The sequence below is a fragment of the Gasterosteus aculeatus genome, chromosome 21 (assembly GCF_964276395.1).
Source record: "Gasterosteus aculeatus chromosome 21, fGasAcu3.hap1.1, whole genome shotgun sequence".
Classification (NCBI taxonomy): domain Eukaryota; kingdom Metazoa; phylum Chordata; class Actinopteri; order Perciformes; family Gasterosteidae; genus Gasterosteus; species Gasterosteus aculeatus.
Genome location: NC_135708.1, coordinates 8,474,050 through 8,496,214, shown reverse-complemented (window position 1 = coordinate 8,496,214; position 22,165 = coordinate 8,474,050). Strand labels below are relative to the sequence as shown.

The 22,165-nt window shown below is 46.1% G+C and overlaps 1 protein-coding gene across 20 annotated transcripts in view; it reads right to left on the bottom strand.

Moving 5' to 3' along the window:
- The window catches only part of mpp7a (MAGUK p55 scaffold protein 7a), a 98,271-nt gene that overhangs the window by 27,366 nt on the left and 48,740 nt on the right, over positions 1-22,165 (bottom strand). For 15 of the 20 annotated variants that reach the window (XM_078096984.1, XM_040167358.2, XM_078096982.1 and 12 more), the window contains 6 exons: positions 19,834-19,965; positions 7,724-7,805; positions 7,178-7,263; positions 6,784-6,858; positions 4,806-5,002; positions 4,237-4,301 (listed from right to left, as the gene is read on the bottom strand). In XM_078096984.1, coding sequence (XP_077953110.1) covers positions 4,237-4,301; positions 4,806-5,002; positions 6,784-6,858; positions 7,178-7,263; positions 7,724-7,805; positions 19,834-19,965 — 637 coding nt within the window. The remainder of the gene's footprint in view (positions 1-4,236; positions 4,302-4,805; positions 5,003-6,783; positions 6,859-7,177; positions 7,264-7,723; positions 7,806-19,833; positions 19,966-22,165) is intronic. The other 5 variants (XM_078096989.1, XM_078096986.1, XM_078096988.1 and 2 more) reach the window with 1 other exon arrangement.

Genomic DNA, 22,165 nt, shown 5'->3' with positions numbered 1-22,165 from the left:
AGGCCCCTGGAAGCCGGAATTGTTTCTGAAGTGCAGCACCAAACGTGTCTTGCCTTCATCTGACATCTTGTTTCACATGTTAGTGTTCACGGCAATGTTCCCCCTGATGTTGCCCTCATCCCAGCCTAATGTGACAGTTTAAGTCGAACCAGCGCCTGAAGCCCATTTCCAGTGGGATGAGAGGAAATAGAAGAGGGAGACTTGAAAGAGGGGAAACAACAAGGAGAATATGAGAATGATAAAGATTTCGAAAACTCTGTTCTGCGCTGACTGCACTAGCGGGACGCTTTTTCATCTGGTGCCTATCTGCCAAAGGAATGGTTTGCATTTTGCCTAATGGCTCAGTGGCCTTGTTCAGCAGCATTCCAAGTCTGATGAAACACCGCGTGATTACACTGCTGAATGTAAATTGACAGAGCACGGCCTATCTGAGGAAGCTTAAATGCTAACCCAAAGAAACGGATCTGGATGAGAGCATAATTTCCGCCACCCCCCTTGAGAGGGACTTGTGTTTAGGGGTGTATCCCATGTCTGTCACATACTTTCACCACAGAGTATGGCAGAGGGGTGAGATGAGGGTAGAGTCAGAATGTAGGAGTGGCGAGGTGGACGACAACAGGAAGTGTGAGGAGGTTGTAACATATATCCAATTTATCACACCTTTGGTGAGAGCTTTTGTGGTTTTGGCTGTCGTTTTTATTGGGTATGAATACCCTGTACTCATTGTAATTGATCAGATCTGGAATGTGATGGTAGTAGCAACGGGGTACAGGGCGGAAAGAAACACGAATGGTCGGATAATCTGAAGGACTTAATTTGGGTAACCTCATCATGAAACCGATCCTCGTCATCGTCAAGAGTCATACTGGAAACATCAAACTGTATGTATCTTCTTTTGGTGTCCTCTTTGTGGAGCTGTGTGCAGACTGTCAGTTTTTCGGGACAATCCTTCAGCTAACCCCTTTGCGAGGCAGGAGGAGGCCAAGGATAACCCCCGAGTCGCCCCCTTGTAAATGCCCCGAGTTATGGAGCTGATGTCACACTCTCAGCCAGCCAGTGCACACATGGCCTTGTCCTTGAGCAAACTGGGCGCTGTCACTTTGTCTCTCTTTCCCTCACTCACCTTTTGTCTTTAACAAACAACATATGACAAGTAGCACTTTCCAGGGGAAGCTTTGTCTTGCATCTTTCGGCCCTCAAAAGGCAGAGACGGTTATTCAAAGGGTGAGGGGGTGGAGTCGAGCTGGTCTGCATTTAAAATAATTTGTACGTCACAAAATGCGGGACACCGATGAGCTACATGAAGGGAACAGAAACAAATGACACCAAGTGTGGTGTTCCCTTATCTGTCACAAACCATTGCGACGGACACTTTACAAATCGGCAAAAGCGTCTGCGAGCACTGTATGGAAAATATTTAAATGAATACACTAAAATAGGCCAGGTTCTGTGGCCACTAAAATGGTACATGGATGTACTAGTATAGCACTTTGGGGGAGAGGAGCGCTTGTCATACGGAGGCAGACATGCAAGGCAGACGTCTTGTAAAGGAAAGAAAGCCCAGAGAGCCGTCCCTACATTCAGAGAGAACAGATGGAGAGGCTGGAGGACGGCCAGGTGTTGATCAAGTGAGTTTTGACAACCGGAGATGTAACACAGTTGATCTAACCCAAGTTAATAATCAACTTGATGGCACATTTAAACATTAGTTCTATAACAGAGGTAGGCGAAGTAAAGCAGCGAGAAGGACCGGGAGAACAATTATTTATACCTCACAAATGTTAGGCGTAAATGGACACGGTTAAGTGACGCTAAACGCCGACGCTCGCCAAGACCAATGTTGTTCAAGTCAACAAAGCTCCCGAGCTGGAAAGAGAGAAAAAAGGGACCCCCCGCCTCAATCAGCAAATCAGTCCCATGCTACGGTACGAGCGGGGTCTCCGTGGTATCCTTCAAGTAGGTTGTAGTTTATGGCCCCGGGGCCGGTATGCAATCCAAGCCTTCTTCTCCTTCCAGCCCCCCCACCACTACCACCGCTACCACTTTGCAGGGGCCACATCTGCTACCGAATGTGACCCTATCCATCTATTCCTCTTTCAATCTATCCATAACGCTCTTGTCAGCACATTTTTTTTCTTTTCTTAGTTTTTCTCTTTTACACCCTTCACATTTATTCACTCAACTTGCATGACTGGATCTGACATTTCTCTCCATTTTCCAAGAGCAGAGTGAACTTATCACTGTCCCGTTATTCATCCAGTCCTGAAACGGCCATGTCAAGGGACTTCCTACTACTGCTTCTGCTGCTGCACTCAGCACCGTACAGCATGCATGACATTAGTGGACTCTACTACATCTTACACCTGCCTTATTTGCAAAGAGAGTGGGTGGTACTTGTGTTGGTAAGGTTATGAATCCCATAACTCATAATAGGAACTGGGCCATTAAAATGAAATAGTAATGCAACCAGCACTGTCTGCCTTTAGCATTTCGGCTGGCTATTTTTGGCCTTCCTGCACAGTGTGTGCCAGTGTGCGGTTGAACATAACCAGGAAATTAAAAAATCCATAATTCACCCGAGGGATTGAGATGGGAGGTAAAAAAGAGCCCTGTGCAGTTTGGAGGTGTCCAGCGTAGCTTTGCTGATCATTTGGAAGCCGCATATTGAAAGGGTCACATTACATTAAGGGCTCTCCGCCATGTCAAGGGAAAACAAGCATTCAAATCGACCGGTCTATCCCAAAGTGGGAATCTAGAGTGAAAAATATGGCCAATAAGAAGCCAGGTTTTGGTTCAATGGGGTCATTGTGGAAACCAGAGAGGGGCCGAGTACAAGCATAGTGTATTTTTCCTGAGGGCTTGTGGGTGAGAGGAAAGGAGGCGAGCTGTTGTGGAGGAGAACATAAATGCGCTGCTGTGGATATGAAGTCATGAGCAGAGATGTGAGGACGGAGCAAGGACGCAAGCGGCAAAAGAAGGACAGTTTTTTCAGCAAACAAGCTTGTAGCTGGGGTAGACAACTGATGTGCTACTAATTTTTGTATGTTTAAATGGAAGAATCCAAAAGCACAAACATCAAGCGTGTGTGGGGTGGGGGCAGTCTATGCAATTTGCCGCACTGGCTGCAGATATTGGCAGCATGTTCACCCTCCTTCGTGGATACAGGCGTGCACAGGCACTCATATTGTACTGGGGCGGTCCTGGAGCCAGCTGGATGGGCTTCCATTCATGCACCGTGGCTCCCCATATACAAACTAAATTGCTGTTTGGCGAGCGCTTGTGAATCTCAGCAGATGGCTTTCTGCACATCGGGCAGGCACACATTAACAGGGACTCTCAGGTAGAAAGGGAAAGTCCCGCTAACCAGTGTGGCGTATGTAGCAAGTGGGCAGAGTTTGCGAGAGTGCAACTTGGGTCGATTAGGACTTATTTCTCAAACTTCTAAAAGCAGAAATCAAAGTAACGGTTTTGAACTCAGCAGCTTGATAGAGGGAAAAGCACACTCCCCTTCCATAGGTGAGAGGTGATGAGTTTAACTGTAATTACTTTTTTTGGTAGAATAATTTCTACTCTTGAATTTGGATGGATCCATTGCGCTACTTTCCTATATTTGTTATTTGATCCATGGTGTGGAAGCCAATTTAGCTACACGCCCCCCACACCCCTCAATCCGACCATTTCCTGATCCCCTATTCTTACAGCACGTTTCTGCTAAGTAGCCCTACTGATACATTCTTCCCCCAAACGTTTCCTGCACTGACAGGCCTGGGATTTGGGGTCAGTGTCTAGGCTCACAATAGTAAACAGGTACGTAACGCTTCCCCTGTATCACTGTGGGTCTCGCGCCAGGCCATTAATCCGTCGTTAGGCGCATTGAGATGCAGAAAGCCGATGTTTTGCCTGTAAGGTGTAATTTCTCTGAGATGTTTTCCAGAGGGCAAACCTCCACCCCTTTCCTTCTTCTTTGCATCAAAAAGCCGACTGCGTCAACACGTGGAGACAGGCAAGAAGGGGGACCGAGTGGAGAGAATCTGGCGGTACACTGGGGGAGCGAACCGTGGAGCAGACAGGAAGGTAAATCCAGACACAGCGCTTCCTCCGATGACAGGCACCAAGCAGCACCGGCGGCCTCGGAGTGCAGGGATGAGTCCTGACTTCCACCGCTTGTTAGTTGATCTTCCCCTCCTAAACCCCGCAGTGTGTTACGGTTGTCGGTGACAGAGAGGGGATGCTTACATGATCGCCGGCTGGAGGTCCTCTGTAGCGGGAGAGTTGCATCAGGCCGCCGCAGTGCAAATCTCCTGGAAGAGAAGAGGTAGAGAAGAGGGTGAAGAAAGACGGGGGGAAATAGGCACAATAAAACGTTTTTTCATGACCGCCGGGGGGATGATAAACACTACGCTTCGATGTCCAGCAGTTTCACGCTGTCAGCTGGTGAAAGGAGCAGATTGAGGAGGTGAAGGAGAAACTGTTGACAAAACTGAATGCATATATGTTCTCTTATTTTGCTCTCCTCCCTCCTTCATGCTTTTTTTCCCTCCGTGCGCCGTTGAAGTTGCCAACAAACTGCCCTAGGCTACTCAGCTCTACGTCACCACCGTGCGGACGTGTGAGCGTGCACAACGATGTGTTATTTTCCCATCCGCATGCCATCCTCAGAGGATCCAATGCAAGCGCTATCTTTCGCTCTTTCGTTATTCATTTTGGGAACCAGACATCGAGGCAATGTGGTGCAAGCAAGGAGGGAGAGAAAGTGGGTAAATCTTGACAGCAGCACAAACAGTCAGGACAGCCTTGTCTCTTACCTCTCCTGGAACTGCTTAGACGGGATTAGGCCAGCACGGGGGTTAGCCTCCCCCTCATGTTTGGCTTGCCACCAGGTGGCATCGTCCTGGCTCATGATCTGTAGGATGGAGCCCCTCTTGAAGGCCAGTCCGGCCTCCATGCATGGGATTGCTTTGTCGTCCTTGGGGTCGTAGTCAAAGAGCGCCTTCATAAACACCTGGACGCATAGCAGAAAATAATGAGCTGGATTGCGGGCATAAAAAGGAAAAAGTGACGCTTCTTTGGAAACTACCTTTTCCCTTCCCGTGGGGGAAAGGGGAACTCTGAGGAGGAAGTCATGATGGCAAACACAGAATGTGGTTCTCCAGCTTTCTGGGAAATTATTCCAGAAAGGTCAGTGCAATCAGAAGTTGAAAGCTGCAACGGCGTGCCAAATTAGTCCTACGCGTGGTGCCGTCAACACGTAGGACAGACTAAGCCCCAATCATCATCTTCAAAGTGTGGCGAGACTTAACATCTCCTCAGTCAGCGGCTGCGGTTTTAAATTAAATGGTTTTGTTCTACCCGCTGACCCAATCTAATATTAGTAAGCTTTCCGCATTTGGGAACAGGGAGCTTATCTCATCTGCTTTGGCAGCAGGGTTGGACACAACTCATCAACACAAAGGAGGTTGGACGTTACGGTGGAAAAATCTCAGACAATTCAATCACTCCCACCTCCATTGTGGGCGGCGAGTTGCGAACTTGCACCTCGCGATTCCTTGTTGTCCAAATTGAGATTTATCACTATGAGTTATGGCACCTCAATACATGTGCAAGAGTGAATGTGTCAGATGACATTTTTTGATGAAGAGCGCTTTGTGCCATGTAGTAAAGTTATGTTTCAGACTGAGCTGTTTAGTTTGGGTCACAGAAGCCCATTCGGCCGCTACCGGCAGAATGCACGTACATCTACACATTTCTCCTCCAGCTTGGTTCATTTGGCATGGATGTGCTCAGACACTGGTGCAACATCGTGATACTTCCAGCTGACTGAAGTAAGGAACGTGGGCTGTTTTCGTCGAGCATTTGGCACCGGCAGACCTATTTCTCATACAGTAGCCCACCATCACCTGCGTGTGAGAAAAACGACCGTAACCCCAGAAAAATAAAAACACAAGTGGACCCAGCTTTTGTGTGGTACTGATAGATGAGTGCGAGAGAAATGCTTAATCGCGCCCCCCCCCCCGAGGGTGAGAATGATGGTTACAGAGGTTTCAGTTAAACCCCCCTCGGAATCGATGACTACAAGCTACTGTCTGCTGGTGCACACAAATGAGTACAATAGAGTGCTGCATGGATGACAATTTTTCATCCATGCAGCACTCCCCTTTCCCTCAAAGTGATAATCTCCTTCTTTCTCTCTACAAAAACAAAATGGGATTTATTTATTTTTTGCAAATGTGTCGATACTTGCACTATGTCAAGAACAAAGCTTGATGATTTTGTTAAAGCGTGAACATCATTACAAGAAGTAAAAAATCGACTTCAAACAACATTGTAAACCATTGATCAGAGGGGACAAAACAGTAATAAACAGTATATTTTCCTGTGAATTACAAATAACACAAACTATGATATAATCTCAGTTTCCGGTATATATCCGGTAAAAAAACTTTAGTCAAACAGTTTGACCAATCTTAAAAGTAAGAAATTTGTATAAACATCATTTCAGTGGCGCAAGCTAAAACAGGGTTTCGTTTAAAAAAAAAAAAATGGTTTTACATAAGTATCAATTTATATGTTATTGGTATCTAATCAAAAATACATCTCTGCATTAACACATTCTATGAGTTTCTTAATCTCGTCTTCCCTTGTTCAGACATCATTTCCTCATTCCGGCACAAAAGAAATGTTCTGCATTGAACAAAAAAGGCATCACACTGGAGGAAAAATCTCTCCCTGTTATTAAAGAGTGTAATCCAATCAACATGAGGATTACGCTAGCAGAAGACCTACCTTTGGCTCCTTGGTTGGTTCCTCCTCCTTGACGCTGGGGATCACTTTGAAGGTAATGGCCCCCTGCGACTGGGCCTGATTGCGAAAGATAGATATAAATGTTTCGGTACCGATAGCGGGGTGGAAACATCAGTCGTCCGTGTAGCACCTAATACAATGAAAGTCATATATTTAATAAAGCTTGTTGACATTTTTCAACAATGGAAGGGTTATTAGGATTTGATGACTCTGCTGGGCAGGAATACATTGTGTGGGTCTTAGGCGGGAGGGAGGGGGGGGGGTAAATGGAGTGCTGGAGGCCATTCTGTCTAACAGACGTCTCCAGAGTTTAAGAGACCGGCGAAGCACCCATCTCTTGCTGAGGGAACAGTGGGGCTTAATGCATATGGCTTACCAGGAGACGGATGATCTCCTCTGGTTTCTTGTCATCAACGGGGATCCCGTTGACCTCCTTCAGTTCATCTCCTACGTGAATCAGCCCTGTCAGACACACAAGCATGCGTTTTACGCATTTAGCATCTTATTATATGCTAATATAAGTGAGCTACTGTGAAGAAGTACAGCGCATGCTAAGAGCCCAGGGATGTATACAGTACCCCAGATTACTGTTTATCTTTGTGGTGGCATTTGAGATTGGGAAAGAATCAAAGCTTTATTGCCCGCACATGTGGAAATTTGCCGCCGGCTTCGCTGTGGCGGGGCTGAATAACAGGCTGGACACAATGAACAGAAAACCAAACCGAAAACATGTGGACAGCAAGCAGAGCGTTGCAGCGTCCTCGCCACTAAACGTGCATATTCACAGAGAGAAAAAGGATAAATTGGGATTCAGGAGCGAGGGTCATTCCCGATCACATCTCTACTTTCTTACACAGCGGATGTCTATTGTAAAGCTGCAGATAATAATACAAATGTTGAGATAAAAATGCATAGCACTGACCACTTCTGTCGGCCGCTCCTCCTCTCATGATGCGTGCCACAACGATGGCTCCCGTGAGGTCGTCACGCCTTATCGTCGCTCCCTGCAAAGCAGTCACAGAGAATCATATGAAACTGGACCAGATTTCTACACTGCTTTTTGGAACTGCAGCTCAAAAATTGGGTAGAGTAAGACATGAGCTCCAAATGGCTGATTTGCTTTTATCTATTGTCTTATTTACAGGGACTCTTTTCAGGTGTACTTTCTTAAAGTTGAAAACAGTTGGTTCTGTTTACACACTTCCCTATTAATTGCAAATAATGTGAATATTCACAGCTCCCAAACAATGCCTGTTTTGAAAACAAAGAGCGGTACACATTCTGAGCACCCGAGAAACACAATGACATGGCATTTCCACTTGTGGAGGCACAATGGCCTGGACTCAGGGTTGGGGCAGAACAGACAAAAGGCAGCAGACTCAAAACACACACAGAGTTGCTCAAGCGCTCGCTGTCCTGCTTCAATGGCTTGGTGCTCAGCCAGAAAGAAACACGAAGAGGATGGGGTTTCAACATCGTCATTTGAAATGACAGCGGTGATGCTTTTTCCAGTAAACCCAAACAGCCTCCTTCCTTTACAATAAAACAATAGGCTTAAGCTGTGCCAACTTGTCACGGACCCTTGTCACGGACCCTTGCACGGACGCCATTGAGGCACCAGCCTGGCTAGAATTGGAATGGAACGGGAATGAAAACTGTTGCTTGGGCACGGACAGCCAGAATCAGACATATGCGGCGTCTAGATGACGCAGAGTTTGCCGGGGCTGCGACCTATCCTTCCACCCTTTCCTAGCTGCTATTCCGATCATCACGAAAAATTGTTTTTACTACCGTTACTGTAAAGAAAAGCCTTCCTCGCTCTGCTCACCAGCCGTTTTTAATTCCAGCTGTCGTAGTCCATTGGCGCCCAGGTGGACCTGCTGGAGTGCAACAATAGCTCACCATGTGTCATACCACTCTGCTTTTTTAATGTTTGCCTTCCCGCGACAGCCCCAAAGTACTTCTGGCTATTACCAACAACGGAGGCACAGGAGGAGATATTAAAACAAAGCAAAACAAAACTCAAAGACCAAAGGAGCTTCTGGTTTGTGCCACTTTGCCGGTGCGATTAGCACGTCATTTTGGTTGTTTTCACGACCGGTTCACACCTAATAGTTTTCCTCCTAGATAATGGTTTCCTCAAGGACTTTTTGGCTCGTGGAGATTGGGAAAGACACCAGGAGAAGACAGGGCTTCGGTCCGCGGAGATCTGCGGACCCAATAGAATAATGGGGCTAATTTAAGAAACCCCAGGAGGCGGCAGTAGGAGAGAAACCGGTGGAGAGGTCAGTGACAGGGGAAGGCACTGTCAGACCCCTGAGTCAGGGTCACATAAAACGTCTCAGTGTGACTAAAAGCAGCTGGCTGTGATACCCCTAGACCGACACAAAGGCCTTCGTGGGTGTGTCTGAGAGAATAGGGCGCTGCAGAAAGAGACGGACGGGGTGAGATAGGAGGTCTGCAGAAAATCTTGCAGAAGTAGGACATGTGGTCATTAACTTTCTCTTTACTTTTGCTTTCCTCCTCTCCTTTTGTGGAGCTGGCCGATGGCCAGCGGTGGGATGGATGTTTTTATTGTGTCCCCTGGGATCTCTAGTGGCAGTCTAAAGCCCAACTACACAGCAGACAGAGAGAGAGAAAGTGAGAGCCTTGGACTCAGTTTGTAAGGAAAACAGGCGGTCTGCATAAACTGTCCTCATATAGAATCTGCTCACACATGGTGCGTGTATATACATTGTGTTTTGACACATGTGGCTTAAATCAAACGCCATTCAGAAACACCACTTTTACGACCTTTACTGCAAGTGGCAGTAGTGATTATAGAGCAACACATTAAGTGTGCAAACACCAACGGACGGGGTCGCGAATCCAGATCTCGGGGGAAGCAGTTGTCCTCATTGAAATCACCATGCTTTTCACGGCGGGAGAGAAACACATTTGCCTATTTTCATTTTACACCTCAATGGCTCTCTGCATGGAGTTATTTAAAGAATAAGAAGCCAAGTATTATTTTACACATACAGGAACATGGAGCAGCCAGGGTTCGAACTGCCAACCCCGCGTTTCCCGGCGGACCCTCTCTGCTCCATGAACCACGGCCGCCCAGACCGGCAATGCTTTTAAAGCCTTGATTCAATGCGATTCACTGTTGACCCAGCGCCCTCCAACGTGATGGGAATTCACGGGCAAGCCAAGCCAGCAGCAAAATAGTCACGAAGAGAGGGGGGAGCCTCCCTCTTCATCTGGCCAGCCCCAGCTTGAACTCAGTCCCGGTACGGTAGCCAAATGAGCTCCGTCTGATAAGAAGAACGGAGAGAAGCCAAAGCACTCCAGTGGCAACCCGCGCAGGCCAGACTGGAGGATAAGTGGAAGAGCAGTGGAGAGCGAGGACTTGACAAGTTGACTGAGAGGGAAGTGAAGAGGAACACAGGGGGGTCGGAGTTGAGAGGAAGCGCAAATGAATAATAAGAAAATTATATGATGAGAGAGCAAGATAGAAATGACGAGAGACTGAGAGCAACACAGAGAGTGACACGGATATAGATAGAAAGAATGTTGGTAATGGAGAGAGAATGTTACTGGCCAATATCCATCTCAATAACTCCTGTACAAACTAATGTACAAATTAAAAAGTTGGCGCGTTATGCTGAGCATTCCAGTTCCAAATGTAAGCAGTAGATTTAACAGACATGTTATGAAAGAACTAAGATCAGAAGTCAATGAACAAATTAATTACATAAAGATGATTACTTTTGTAGTATTTCGACACACAGTATCTATGCTTATTGAAGGCTGCCTTTCTAGGATCAACCAAGACCTATGTTACGTATACCAACTTTGCTGCGCAAGCTCACGGAGAGATGTGGCTTTTGTCTTCCCAGAGACATAGTATATAAGATGGAACAGGTAGTTAATGTTCAAAATCCAACCATATTTTTCTTTTGCAATTCCTAAGTTTTGTAGTACCCTATTCCTCGTAGTCCTTGATTATATTGGGAACCACACTCCCACCCTCCACCTCATTACAATCCACAGTTGGCCCTCCTTCTCTCAATCCTCCAGGGGTATATCCGCCTCTCCTGGAGGCTTGACAAAGGCTTTGGAAGCACTGAGAAGCCGGAGGGTCAGTGGTGGAAGCGGGAAGCTGAACAACAATCTGAACTCAGCATCACCTCCCCCTGTGCCATCATACCCCATGGGTGCTACGATCAGCCAGGCATGGCCACTAATGAGGAGCCCCTGGTCTGTTAAACCAATACATAAACAGACAGGCTAGAACCTAAATAAGCTGCATGCTGAGTGTGCATGCTTTTGTGGGGGATGGTTGGAGGGCGGGGGAAGGGGGCACACACAAGGAAGTAGGGCTGCAAGGTATACCATACTTTCCATACGGTATGAATTTCTCACGTACCGTTCATACTGGTGTTGCTGCATGACAACTGACGGTGCTCTTCAGCAGGCGGCAAAATTTAATTTAATAATTTAAATACATTTTGTGCAGCCCTACTGCCGCTGAGCATTAGCACAACCTGGCTGGGTTTACACGGAGCAACTCAACGCCTGCTGGCACATTGAAGCCATTTCAGACTTTTCCCCACGTGCTGGAATGGTGCAGGAAGTCAGACGGGGGAAACTTCCACGTCTGTCAAAGCACACGCATGCATGAGAGACAACGTGTGTAGGTGTGTTTTTTGTGCGGACGCGAGTGTGTCAGCATGTCTGCGTTCCTACATGAGCTTCCACCTGAAGCCGAGCCAAACCAGCCCAAGAGAAAACCCTCATAAGCCTGGGTGATTGATGCCGGACAGTCGCTGAGCCTGATGAATGGGCTACGCTCAGTTAGCAATTAGACACGAGGCGCCACTTATCCATCGAGGGAGCTCAAATACGCAGTTTGCGCCGGAAAAGATAGAGACGATGACGTGGTCAGGGCCTGGTTCACTCTTCCTGTTGTCCGCCATTGGTACAGTTTGCACTTTAGATGGGCATAGGATCGGACCCTTGATAGCAAGTCACTTGATTATTCACACTCGAAAATTAAGCAGCCGGTGGAAGAAACACAGGACAAGAGTGGGGGGTCATCATGGTCAGGGCACAGCCACCTAGCTGTAGTCAATTAGTCATAAGTAAGGCGATCCGAAGCCTCCACTGCGAACGAGATCAGCTCCATATGAAGCCGCTGATCCCAGCCCTATTTCTCCAGTCTCCAACAGATAAAGGCCTCTGATTGTTATTGTTAGGTCGGCCAAAAGGCCACGGTTTAGTCTGCAGTGCGTTGAGGAGAGCCGGAACGTCAGTCTGAAGCCACCAGCCGCCCCATCGCATGCACCGGAGCGCGCCTGCCGACACGGCGGCCGCATTACAAAGGTGCCATCTAAGTGAGGTAAAAGAGCGCAAGACCAGGGACTGAAATGTGAATCCCGTCACATGTGAGGGTATCTGTTTATTACAGGGAATGGAGTGAAGGCAGGTTGTCCAGGGAACAGTCGGCGCACAGTAGTGACATGAAGCTGATAAGAGGGGTAAGAGGAGCTAGAGGACTCATCTTGTTACCTCGGCCGGGTTTGGCCACAGTGTGCTCCTGGTGGGCTATGTCGTGGCGGGGCAATTAGAGAGCCCTCCAGCTGACGGACTGGATGGATGGCTGGCTGGATGACACGATAGCATCCAACTGGCTTGTGCTTCAGTAGTACGGATGACGAGAGGGCTGGCTCGTCAACTTAGCAGAGCGTTTCGGGGTCCAGGGAAAGCGCTACGACGGAAAGGACCCAAGGACGTCTTTATGCTGGCCGGGGCTTGGCCCGTTATGAAAAGAGCGGCGTGGCGTTTGACAAATGTTATGTCACGCTCCAAATTGAGAACGACAAGGGCAAACAAACGAGAGTCGGCTCCGTTGTGGAGGGAGGCCGACGTGTTTTGACATGATGTCACTTAACGGCAAAAGTGCAACAGCGACAATAAACTCCTGGCTGCTGCCATGTTGACTGCTGTGTTTGGAGGTCTAAATACAAGTGTAGTGGAAACACATGCTGGGGGTCTTCGCACCAGATGTTGTGCACGGTGGAAAAAAAAAACTAAGTGGTAATGTGCCTCCTGGACATTAAAACACACTACCTCCAATCATATCTGGTGTTGGAGTGTGTCATTTTATCTTACCTCACTAAGATGGCACAGAGCCCCCCCCCCCTCCCCCAGCTCATGATCGCTGCACGAGTCAAGCTTATTTTACGAGTGCTTACACACTTCCTCAATTGTGGGTTTCTAGCGCATTCGGTCATCTTTGTAGCCTCACGGTCACCTACAAAGATTAATATGACCCTGTGAGGAATTGGCGGAAAGAAATCTGTATTATTGTTGCAAAGAGAGGGGGAAAAAAGGCGGAGCGGTGAGGAGAGGTAGCCGAGGTTTTAACATGAGCTGATGCAACGGAGCAGCTGTTGTGGGCCAATCCTCCGGGTGACCCCTTTCCACCAGTTTTATTAAATAACTTGTGATTGCAACTAATAAAAGAGTCAACTCTGCCCTTCCTTTCGCTCTCGCACTGAAGCAGACCCCGGTTTCCCCAACCCCTTGACCAAACAGATGTAATTAACAAGTATACCAGAGTAAAAAAAAAAAAAAAGCAAATTGCGGGTCATTATATTGGTAATTACGGGGAGGAGGAGAGGTTCCAGGAGGAGCTGCCAGGTAACGTGATGCAAAGTGTGATGGGATGGCTCACCTTCATACATCTTTGCCTTGGCCCGCTTTTATTTCCTCTGCCGCTTTAAACTTTAATGTCAGCATAGTCATTAGTGAGCTGCTTCAAAAACACACTTAACCGCCCACTGCCGGTACCTCAGACAGGTGCCGGGTAGATTTGGTGTGTGTGGATCAGCGTGGCCATCTCCCCGATGTCTGCATTTCTTTCTGTACTGTCCGCATGAATCATCATGTAGACTGAGAATAATCACAGTCTCTCTGCTACGAGCTGGACAGTGCCAGATATTTAGTCATTATGTACTGTGTCTGTGTGTGTGTGTGTGTGTGTTGTCTGAGAGTTTGACCATGAGTGCACACAAAGAGACAGTTGTGTCACAGAGAGCGTCGATTTCTGCTCTGGGATTGTTTAGTGCTTCTCCCACCGTAAAGAAAACAGTACTTTCACATGTCACTTCTCATTTCCAAGGTGGGCTGGGGAGCAGGGGCCGCCGAAGAGAAACCCGGGGCCCGGTCATGGCAACAATGGTCGCATTCAGCCTCGGGGGCTTTGCCGGCTCACGGAGCGGGCGGAAAAGGGCCACAGTGCCCGGGATGTGTGTGTGATTGCACACAAGTAGATATTGGACACCGGGAGATTAGGATCTGGAAATGTCTCAGATGTGGATTTTGAAAGCTGCATATGTTTTCACATTCACAGCTCAACAGCCTGGACTGTTGTACGACCAAGCGTTTAGGAACAAACACAGAGGCTTTTCCAAGTTGGAATTGTGAGAAATTTTAGGTATTTTTACATTAGTCTTGTGAATGCATTTTCTGTTCTGGATCAGCAAAATACAAAAACATTATACTAACAGTTTCTGAACAAATGTCAATGTTTTCTGAACTTAAATTAATGAAAGTCATTGATAACTAATTGATGTCATCCAAAAGGCAGATTACTGAAAGAACCAACAAATGCCTTTTTTTTGTACATAGTGTTTAGTAACTTAACTATATGTTGTTTTTAGCCATTTTGTTTTCACTGCATTGTATCTGTGCTTCTTGGCCAGGTCATCATTATAAATCAGAATTGGTTCTCAATTGATTTTACCTCGTTAAATAAAGGTCAAATAAACTGCCATAAAGAGTAATATTGCATTAAGCTGCAGGACGACCATCGAGAATGTATAGGATAATTTAACGGTGTTAGAAACGTGTTACTTTTGATTTCTTTTTTTCTATAGGGGGCATTTCTCTTGCATCAATTGACCCTGAACCCTCTCAGAGGTGCAGACCATGTCGGAGTCCCTCTAGTCCCTGCCCCAGATTTTGAAACTGAATTAAAAAAATGTCAAAGAATAATAAGAACATTTTTAAACGTGTGTCACTATGGCGTTAACGTGAAATTTGCAGCACGGCTGATTATTTTAAAGTGAATATGAATCCTGCCTGGGGCTTTACATTAGTAGTACTCAGGGTCTTATATCATAATAGTTATACATTTTTTAAACATATCCTTTAAAATATGACAGATTTTCACTATGGGACATACAGAGTTTAACTATTCTAATGAGATTAACCTGAAGTAATTTCCCAATTTAACATAATGAAATGTGACCTGTATTCAAATTGCATTTATGTGCATACTCAACCGCACACATCAAAAATTATTACACTTATTATACAAGCAAGGATTATTGTAGGCAGCTACACCTAGGGCACAGACACACATTACACAGCAAACACTAGCAGTGCTCTGCACTTGTCCTCATGGTTTAGAGCATTGGTGCTCCATCTTCCTTCGCGACGCTCCCAGGACGCTGCGGCCTAATCCATCAAGTGAAAGACGTATTGCTTTTAAAGCACACGGGTCGATCTGTAAAACACTACCATGTGTGGTGTCGGCTCTAATCTCATTTGCTGCTCCATTAATTCCTAGCGAGAGTCATTACTTTTCCCTCGCTTTCCACTTGCTGATGTAAACAGACAGTAGAAAAGTCACTTTTGGAAAGAAAACGCATCGATCTAGTCCCGCTGTTTGAGAACTGTCTCAATCAGCAGCACCTCACCCGGGTTTCAGTGCCGCTGCAAAGCTGAGCTACACTCTCAGTGTAAACCTGCTATTGTATACATTCAAACCGCCGCAAATTAAATACCTAATAGTGCCGACGGCATTCAGATTATCCGGATGAATGTGCTTCGCAAAAGGCCTCCAGGGGAAGGGTATCAGAGTGCCTGCGATCCGAGCGGCCCAATTGTGCCAGATGAGAAAAGCATGGCATGGCTAGTTGCCAGTAGCTCATTCCTGCAAATGTCTGGGGAAAAAAAAAAAAGTCTTGTCTTTCCGTAATTATCCACTCCCTTATTAAGTAAATAAAATCTGCCAGGCATCAATGGAGCGCTTGGAGCCTTTACTACGATAATATCCACAATGTCGTCTACATTTGTGTGTACAGGAATTGCAATGGTGCTATTTGTGGGTGTCCAGATGATCCAGCTGTTATGGCAGAGTGGCAAAGAGCCACCCGTCATGTGGTATTTCAAGCGCCGGCGAAAACAGCGTCTCCCAAGTCTGCTATTTGCATCTGGACTCCCAGAACATCCAGGTGAGGCGAGCAAAGCCAGACCCCGGCAGGCTCATCGGTCCATGATGTTCTCACATCACGCCGGTGGTCAGCGTCAGTTCGCCCTCCCGTGGCAGTGAAATTCTTATTTTGCCATGCAGTGCATGCAGTTCTTTGGGTACTCTTATTTAGCCAATAATTCATGCAATGATGATGGCAAGAAAAGAGGGACATCACTACACCAGTACAAAGGAAATGAGTCCTGAATTAACTTTTCAAAGTAGCTCACATTTTAGGCCTCTACCCAAACCTTCTTGATCTGTTGTTGTGTTTCGGGATACACAACTACACAACACAGCGTTATGTCCAGAGTTTTCTTTTTAGCCAGTCTGTATTCAAAACAATTTATTACTGGAGGCAAAACCTCACCGGAAGATTAGCTACCAGCGTCAAATGCTCAGCTCCGACCCAACCGGCCAAAACACCTCTTAAACCTGATGCAAAATAGCACATTCTTTCAGTAAAAAAAAGAACACGGCTGAAGTGATGTTACTGTGTATGACTCTCCCCAATTATTTGATTGTCCCAACACCAGGGCTAATCAATTTTAGTACTCATTTTTTTACCCAAATGTGGCATGAAGTGAGTAGAATGAAAGCATCAGAGCTACAGGGTACACTCCACTGAACTAATCTCTAATAAGTACAGGACTAGCTACAGCCTGGTCCCCACAACAACCACAGCCGTATAGGTGGAGACAAAGGCCGGCAGAGAAACAAACCAAAAAAAAAAAAGGGGGAGAAAATAAGAGTTAAGAAAGGAGGGATGCAAAGGAAATAGGTATTGCATGGCCACATTATGATGATGTCAGGTTTGAGATTTTGATGTGAAATTGCGAGTTGCGATGGCACATTGAAATCAATTTGGTGCGGCAGTAAGCGAGGACCCCTGCACAATTAGGCTTTTTTATTGGTTGATGGAATGGCTGTAACCAGCCGTTCCCTCGGCGTACGATTTAACCATTCATTAGGGGCGGTTTCCCTGCTAAAGATGTACAGAATGACAGCTGTAAGAGGGGTCAAAGGTAGATGGAGGACCTCTAAATATTCTTCTTAGTTAAAGGGTCAGCCGGACCCGGACCAAAAGCTAAAAAAAGACTGTTGTGATTTACAAGTGACAGCGCACTTTTCGACCTGCGCAGCTTTGGTCGTCTTTACAGTAGTAGCTTAAAGCACACACCAATTGCATTCGAGTTAAACCGTCCCACGTGATACTTCTCGACCAATGAAGTCTTTGTATTCCAAGCAGGATGATATCGTCTCAATACTGAAGACAGACGAGAGCGGCAAATTAAAAATAAAAAGACGTGAGATGGAGAAAGTGAGAGAAAGGGATAGGTGAGAAAAATGGCGCTCTCCAAAAAGAGAAAAGTGGACAGCGGAAGTACAGCATTTAATCCAGAATGGCCAGACTCGTGCCCACTGCAGCACTAAACCAGTGTCTCATATTCTTCGAACCCGTTGAATCATGAGGCACAATGAGCTCTTCCACGTGAGGAGCAGAACGGCCCTGATGCAGGATTCTCAATTCTTGGTGGATATATATTCTGTTAAACTCTTCAATGAATAAACTAGGTTTATTTATAATTTGTTGAGACTGTCGAGTCCAAATATGAAGCAGAAAAGGGAAAATTCAAGCTTTTCTTGCCATTATTTTATTTGAACATGCTGATTTTTTTTTTTTTAATGGAGCCCTACTTTTGTTTAGTTAATTTAGAGAACATTATCTACATTTGCAGTCACACATATATGTTCAGTTCTTCAGTTCAGTCGTTATGTGACAATAAATATTGTCAAAGAGTTTTAGAATCGTACTGCATTCATTTGATTTGTTAGTCGTGTATTGATTAAATTCAAATGTTGATAAAACTATATTCCTCTCTAAGTTGACAGTCCCACTTTTTCAGATAAAGAGTGAAAGGTGAAGAAAAGGTGTGAAAAGCCCTTTTGCTACACAGCGGTATATAGCGGGAGCTGTACGCTACTACGACAATATTCTCCTTTCCCACAGGAACCATTGGACGCAGGCATGTCTGGCTTGCTGTCTCGGGGCACATTAATACTCCAGAGGTCAAGAGTGAAGAGTCTTGACCTAAAGGTGTGTGGATGCAAACAGGCTGAGTAGAGAAAGGCACAGAAAAACTATGCCCTGCGAAAGAATCGTACCGTTGACGTAATTATGGCCACAGGAGATTGTGGGCAGCAGTAGTGGACCGCTGTGGGTCCTTCGGGCAGCGACAGCAGACAACGAAGACATAAATGGGAGAAACGTTGGGTCTGTGGCATAACTACATTCCTGTTTTTCTGTTAATCATTTGCAATGGAAAGTGTATCTGTTCCATTCATAAATAGAACGTGTTGTCCAATACGAAACATCTTTTAAATGAGGGTTGTATTTAGAAAACTGACCTAGTGCTGACCCCTAAAATACGCAAGTGTGCAGCATTATTGTAGAAACTCGGAATGAGCCATTGCATTACATAATTAACACCTTCAATATTGTAGAGTAAGAGTATCACACGTCGTAAATGTTGATTTCAGGCGCCAAATCACTGAGACAAAGATTCTATATAACAATAACAGCAGCTAGATGGTGCAGCTGACCGGGTATGGGTGTAAATCACATTATGGTTTTGGGGAATGTGATTTGACATCAGACTCGGGGAGAGGCTGCATCAGGAAGTGCCCGCGACAGAGAATTCCTAAGAGCCACATTATTACGCTCTGCAGCCCCGCGGAACATGCAACAGAGGGGAGCCCTAAAATGGATTAGGTGTGTTCTTCTTCCTCTCAGAGGTTGTGGTGAGGGTAGGCTTGCCGACCTGGAGCCAAGATGGTGGTTAGGGCTAAAAACCACAAGTGAAAAAATAGAAGTGGCCGAGGGGGCCTCCGGATCAAACAGGGCAGGGCCTCAGCACGCAGCGAACGGGCTACGATGACAAATTGGGGTCTTCGACGGGCTGCCGGAGTGTTAATCTCAAGCACGGCGCTGAGGTCAGTCGAGGGAATCGTGACAGTGAAAAAAAGTCACGTGGCAAAACAGAACAAAATAAAGGCGTAGAGAACTAGTGCCAATTGGGTTCTGTGAGGTTACAAAAGCCCATTCTCAAAATGGGCCGCATGGAAATGCGGCGGCGACACACAGGGTAAGGGGGCCGGGGGTGGGCCGCAGAAGGGGCCGAAACACACGGGTTGTTGTTGCCGTCTGTAGAAGCGTGTTTCAATGAGAGAGAGTGACACTGACCAGGATAGAAAAAGGGAAGTTGTTCACAGACAGCGAGCCTAGACAGGCTGAAAATATCCGCGGCCAGGAGCTGGGTAATTGTCGTCCGTTTTGGTGCTCTTACAACTTCAAGGTTGTGGGTTGCATTCCCATAGACAAGTGTCTTGAAAAAACATGTACACTATTGGCTTGACTTGTGGCGTGATTGCTGCTTTGGGCATTTGGAAAGTTGGGGATTAGTGAACAAAGCTTTGATAGCAGGATTTCCCCAGTGTTGAGATGTTGAATATACACACAAAAAAAACTGATGATGCGATCATGTTGGCATTCATTGGGGAACACACAACCAAAAAGTCCCTGAAATGTTGCTGTTTACGGGCTTTTAACATCCATGGTACTAAATAATAATAAATAATAATCTTAGCTTCCCAATAACCGTCTTCGAAACTCCTGGGCGGCGCTTGCCATGTGTGAATCCAACCACATCATTCCTCAATCAACTCACGAGAGGTTCCTTGTTTTTGACCAGTCTTATGATCTTCACAGAATCCTCGTTGTCGTCAATGTCATCGGGCAGCGGAGGCAGTTCGGGGTCGTAACTCTTCTGGGCGATGGTGTCATGGACCAACAGGAGGCTCTGGAGGGGCGGGAGGGACAGATGGACGGATGGGAGGCAAAGAAACCAGGGTCATTAGTCAAACCAGAAAAGCACTCTGCTTCACCGTGGTCTAATTAGCCAAATAAAGTTGAAGCAACACATGCTATTAAGGGTTCAAATCGATGGGTAGTGTCTAGACAGGACAGAGAACATGGAGAGGCTGCAGGATGGAAATTAATTGGGGAGTCGCCCTCAAAGTGCCACCGTCAAAGTTTCAACGCGTTTACAGCCAGAGCTTCTGGTTACAGATGTTGATTGTCATTAGGCCGATACCATGCATCCATACATCTCTCTGATTAAAAGGCAACCAGGGAGCCTTGAGATTGAAAGTGCATGTGTGTCAGAGGAGGTAACCCAACCGACCACATTTCAGTGCAGATGCTTTCCGGGACTAGGTGGTGGAAAGTGGTAGAAGCGATGTTCTGCACGGTACGGCGGCAGCCTCAAAGTAATTAAATTCTCAGTGGACTCAGATTTCTCACACGTTCACGAGGACACGTAAAAAAAATAAAAAGACGTCGAGCAGACGAGAAAGAAGCCATTGAGACCCTCTTATCTCAAACTATTTAACAACTTGGTGTCGGCATCGAGACGCAGCTGGACGCGTGCTGCTTTTTCCGTGGTTGAGGAGAGGAGCAAGAGAAAACTGAGAAAAACATCTTCCAACCCATCTGCCAGACAACAGGGGCGGGGAGGGGGGTTTATGAGTACAGCGCTCATGTTACCCACACACACGCTTCGCAGTGGAGACTCGTGAGGACCGTTCATTACACGGAGCTCTTCTTTTGCTAACCCTTCTTTTGACTATTGCCGCTACGCCCATCTTCTTTTTTGCTATTGCCCCATCTTCTTCTTTACCTTTATCTTTCACGTTTTTTTTTTTTTTTTTTTCCCAAAATGTTCCAGGCATCAGTATCATTTCTCTGAAGATGCCTGACAGTGCGTTCCTGGCTTTCATCTGCACCCGACATAAACACGTTCTGTGTTGTCTCAGGATGCTGTCATTATACCGTTGAAATATTCTCTTGGCCGGAAACCCAAAATGTTTGCAGATGATAACAATAAAAAGAGAGCAAACTGAAGGAGATCCCTAACCTGTGATTGATATATAACACACTATACACAGCGTTCTCAAGGCACACATGGAGAGTTAGCCGTTGGGAGTATCCGCATTGTAGTGATGAGATCATAGATGTTGTGTATGGTGGGCGTGTTCACATTAAACACAAAGCAAACATCTTCCGCAATTAAATATAAATGCTAAAATTTGGGGAAGAAAATCTGAAATGTCCCATAATTGCCGTGAAATTGTGTTGCAAAAGAATGTCAATGTTGACATTCTCCTGTAGAAGAAATTTCCTTAGTGTCTCCTTTTTTTGGTTGTTTGCAACCGCAACTGGATACAGAGAAAGCAACTCTTTAACGAGTTTTGTGGGACCACAACATGTACAGAGCAGCAATAACATTTTGCCCACGCTTGTATCTACATGACAACTCCATCTAGGGATGATGGAAGCAGCACTTTGTGCAGGGCTGAATGCAATAACACAAGACAATGCTCTTTTCCCTTTTCTTTACATTCCTTTCTCTATTTTTCTTCCACATGAGAAATGTATAATTTCCAGTGCTGCACTTTGTCACTCAAGCCACTGACATTCATTTAATGTACTTTTCTCATCCTTCAAAGTATATTGTATATTGTTCAAAGTATTGAGTATATTGATTCATAGACTTAATTACGGAATACACAAACAACATTTTTATTTTAACTTGGTTGTGAACAAACATCCCAAAACTGCAAAAAACACAAGGTGAAGAGAAACCCAATATATTTCCTCCTGCTCACCTCCACCTTTCCTCCACTAACAGCCAGTTGCCATTTCCTCTGACCTCCATCCATCAGGCCAAACATTCCGACCCGCCAGTCCTCTCATTGGTAGTACTTCCTTGAATCTGGCATTGCACCGCGTCGCCACAATCTCCCCCACGGCCGTGCCTAACAACCCGTAACAGAGCCACCGCTAATTCCTTGTAAAAACTCTCTTGGAAGAAGCAATAACAGCTGTATGCTAATAGATAGCACATGGTCAGAAGGCCCTGGCTGCTGACCGTTGACATGTGAGTGCGGCTACGCAGGTACCAGTGTTTCACACGGGTCCCTGTGTGGAGAGCTCTCTTC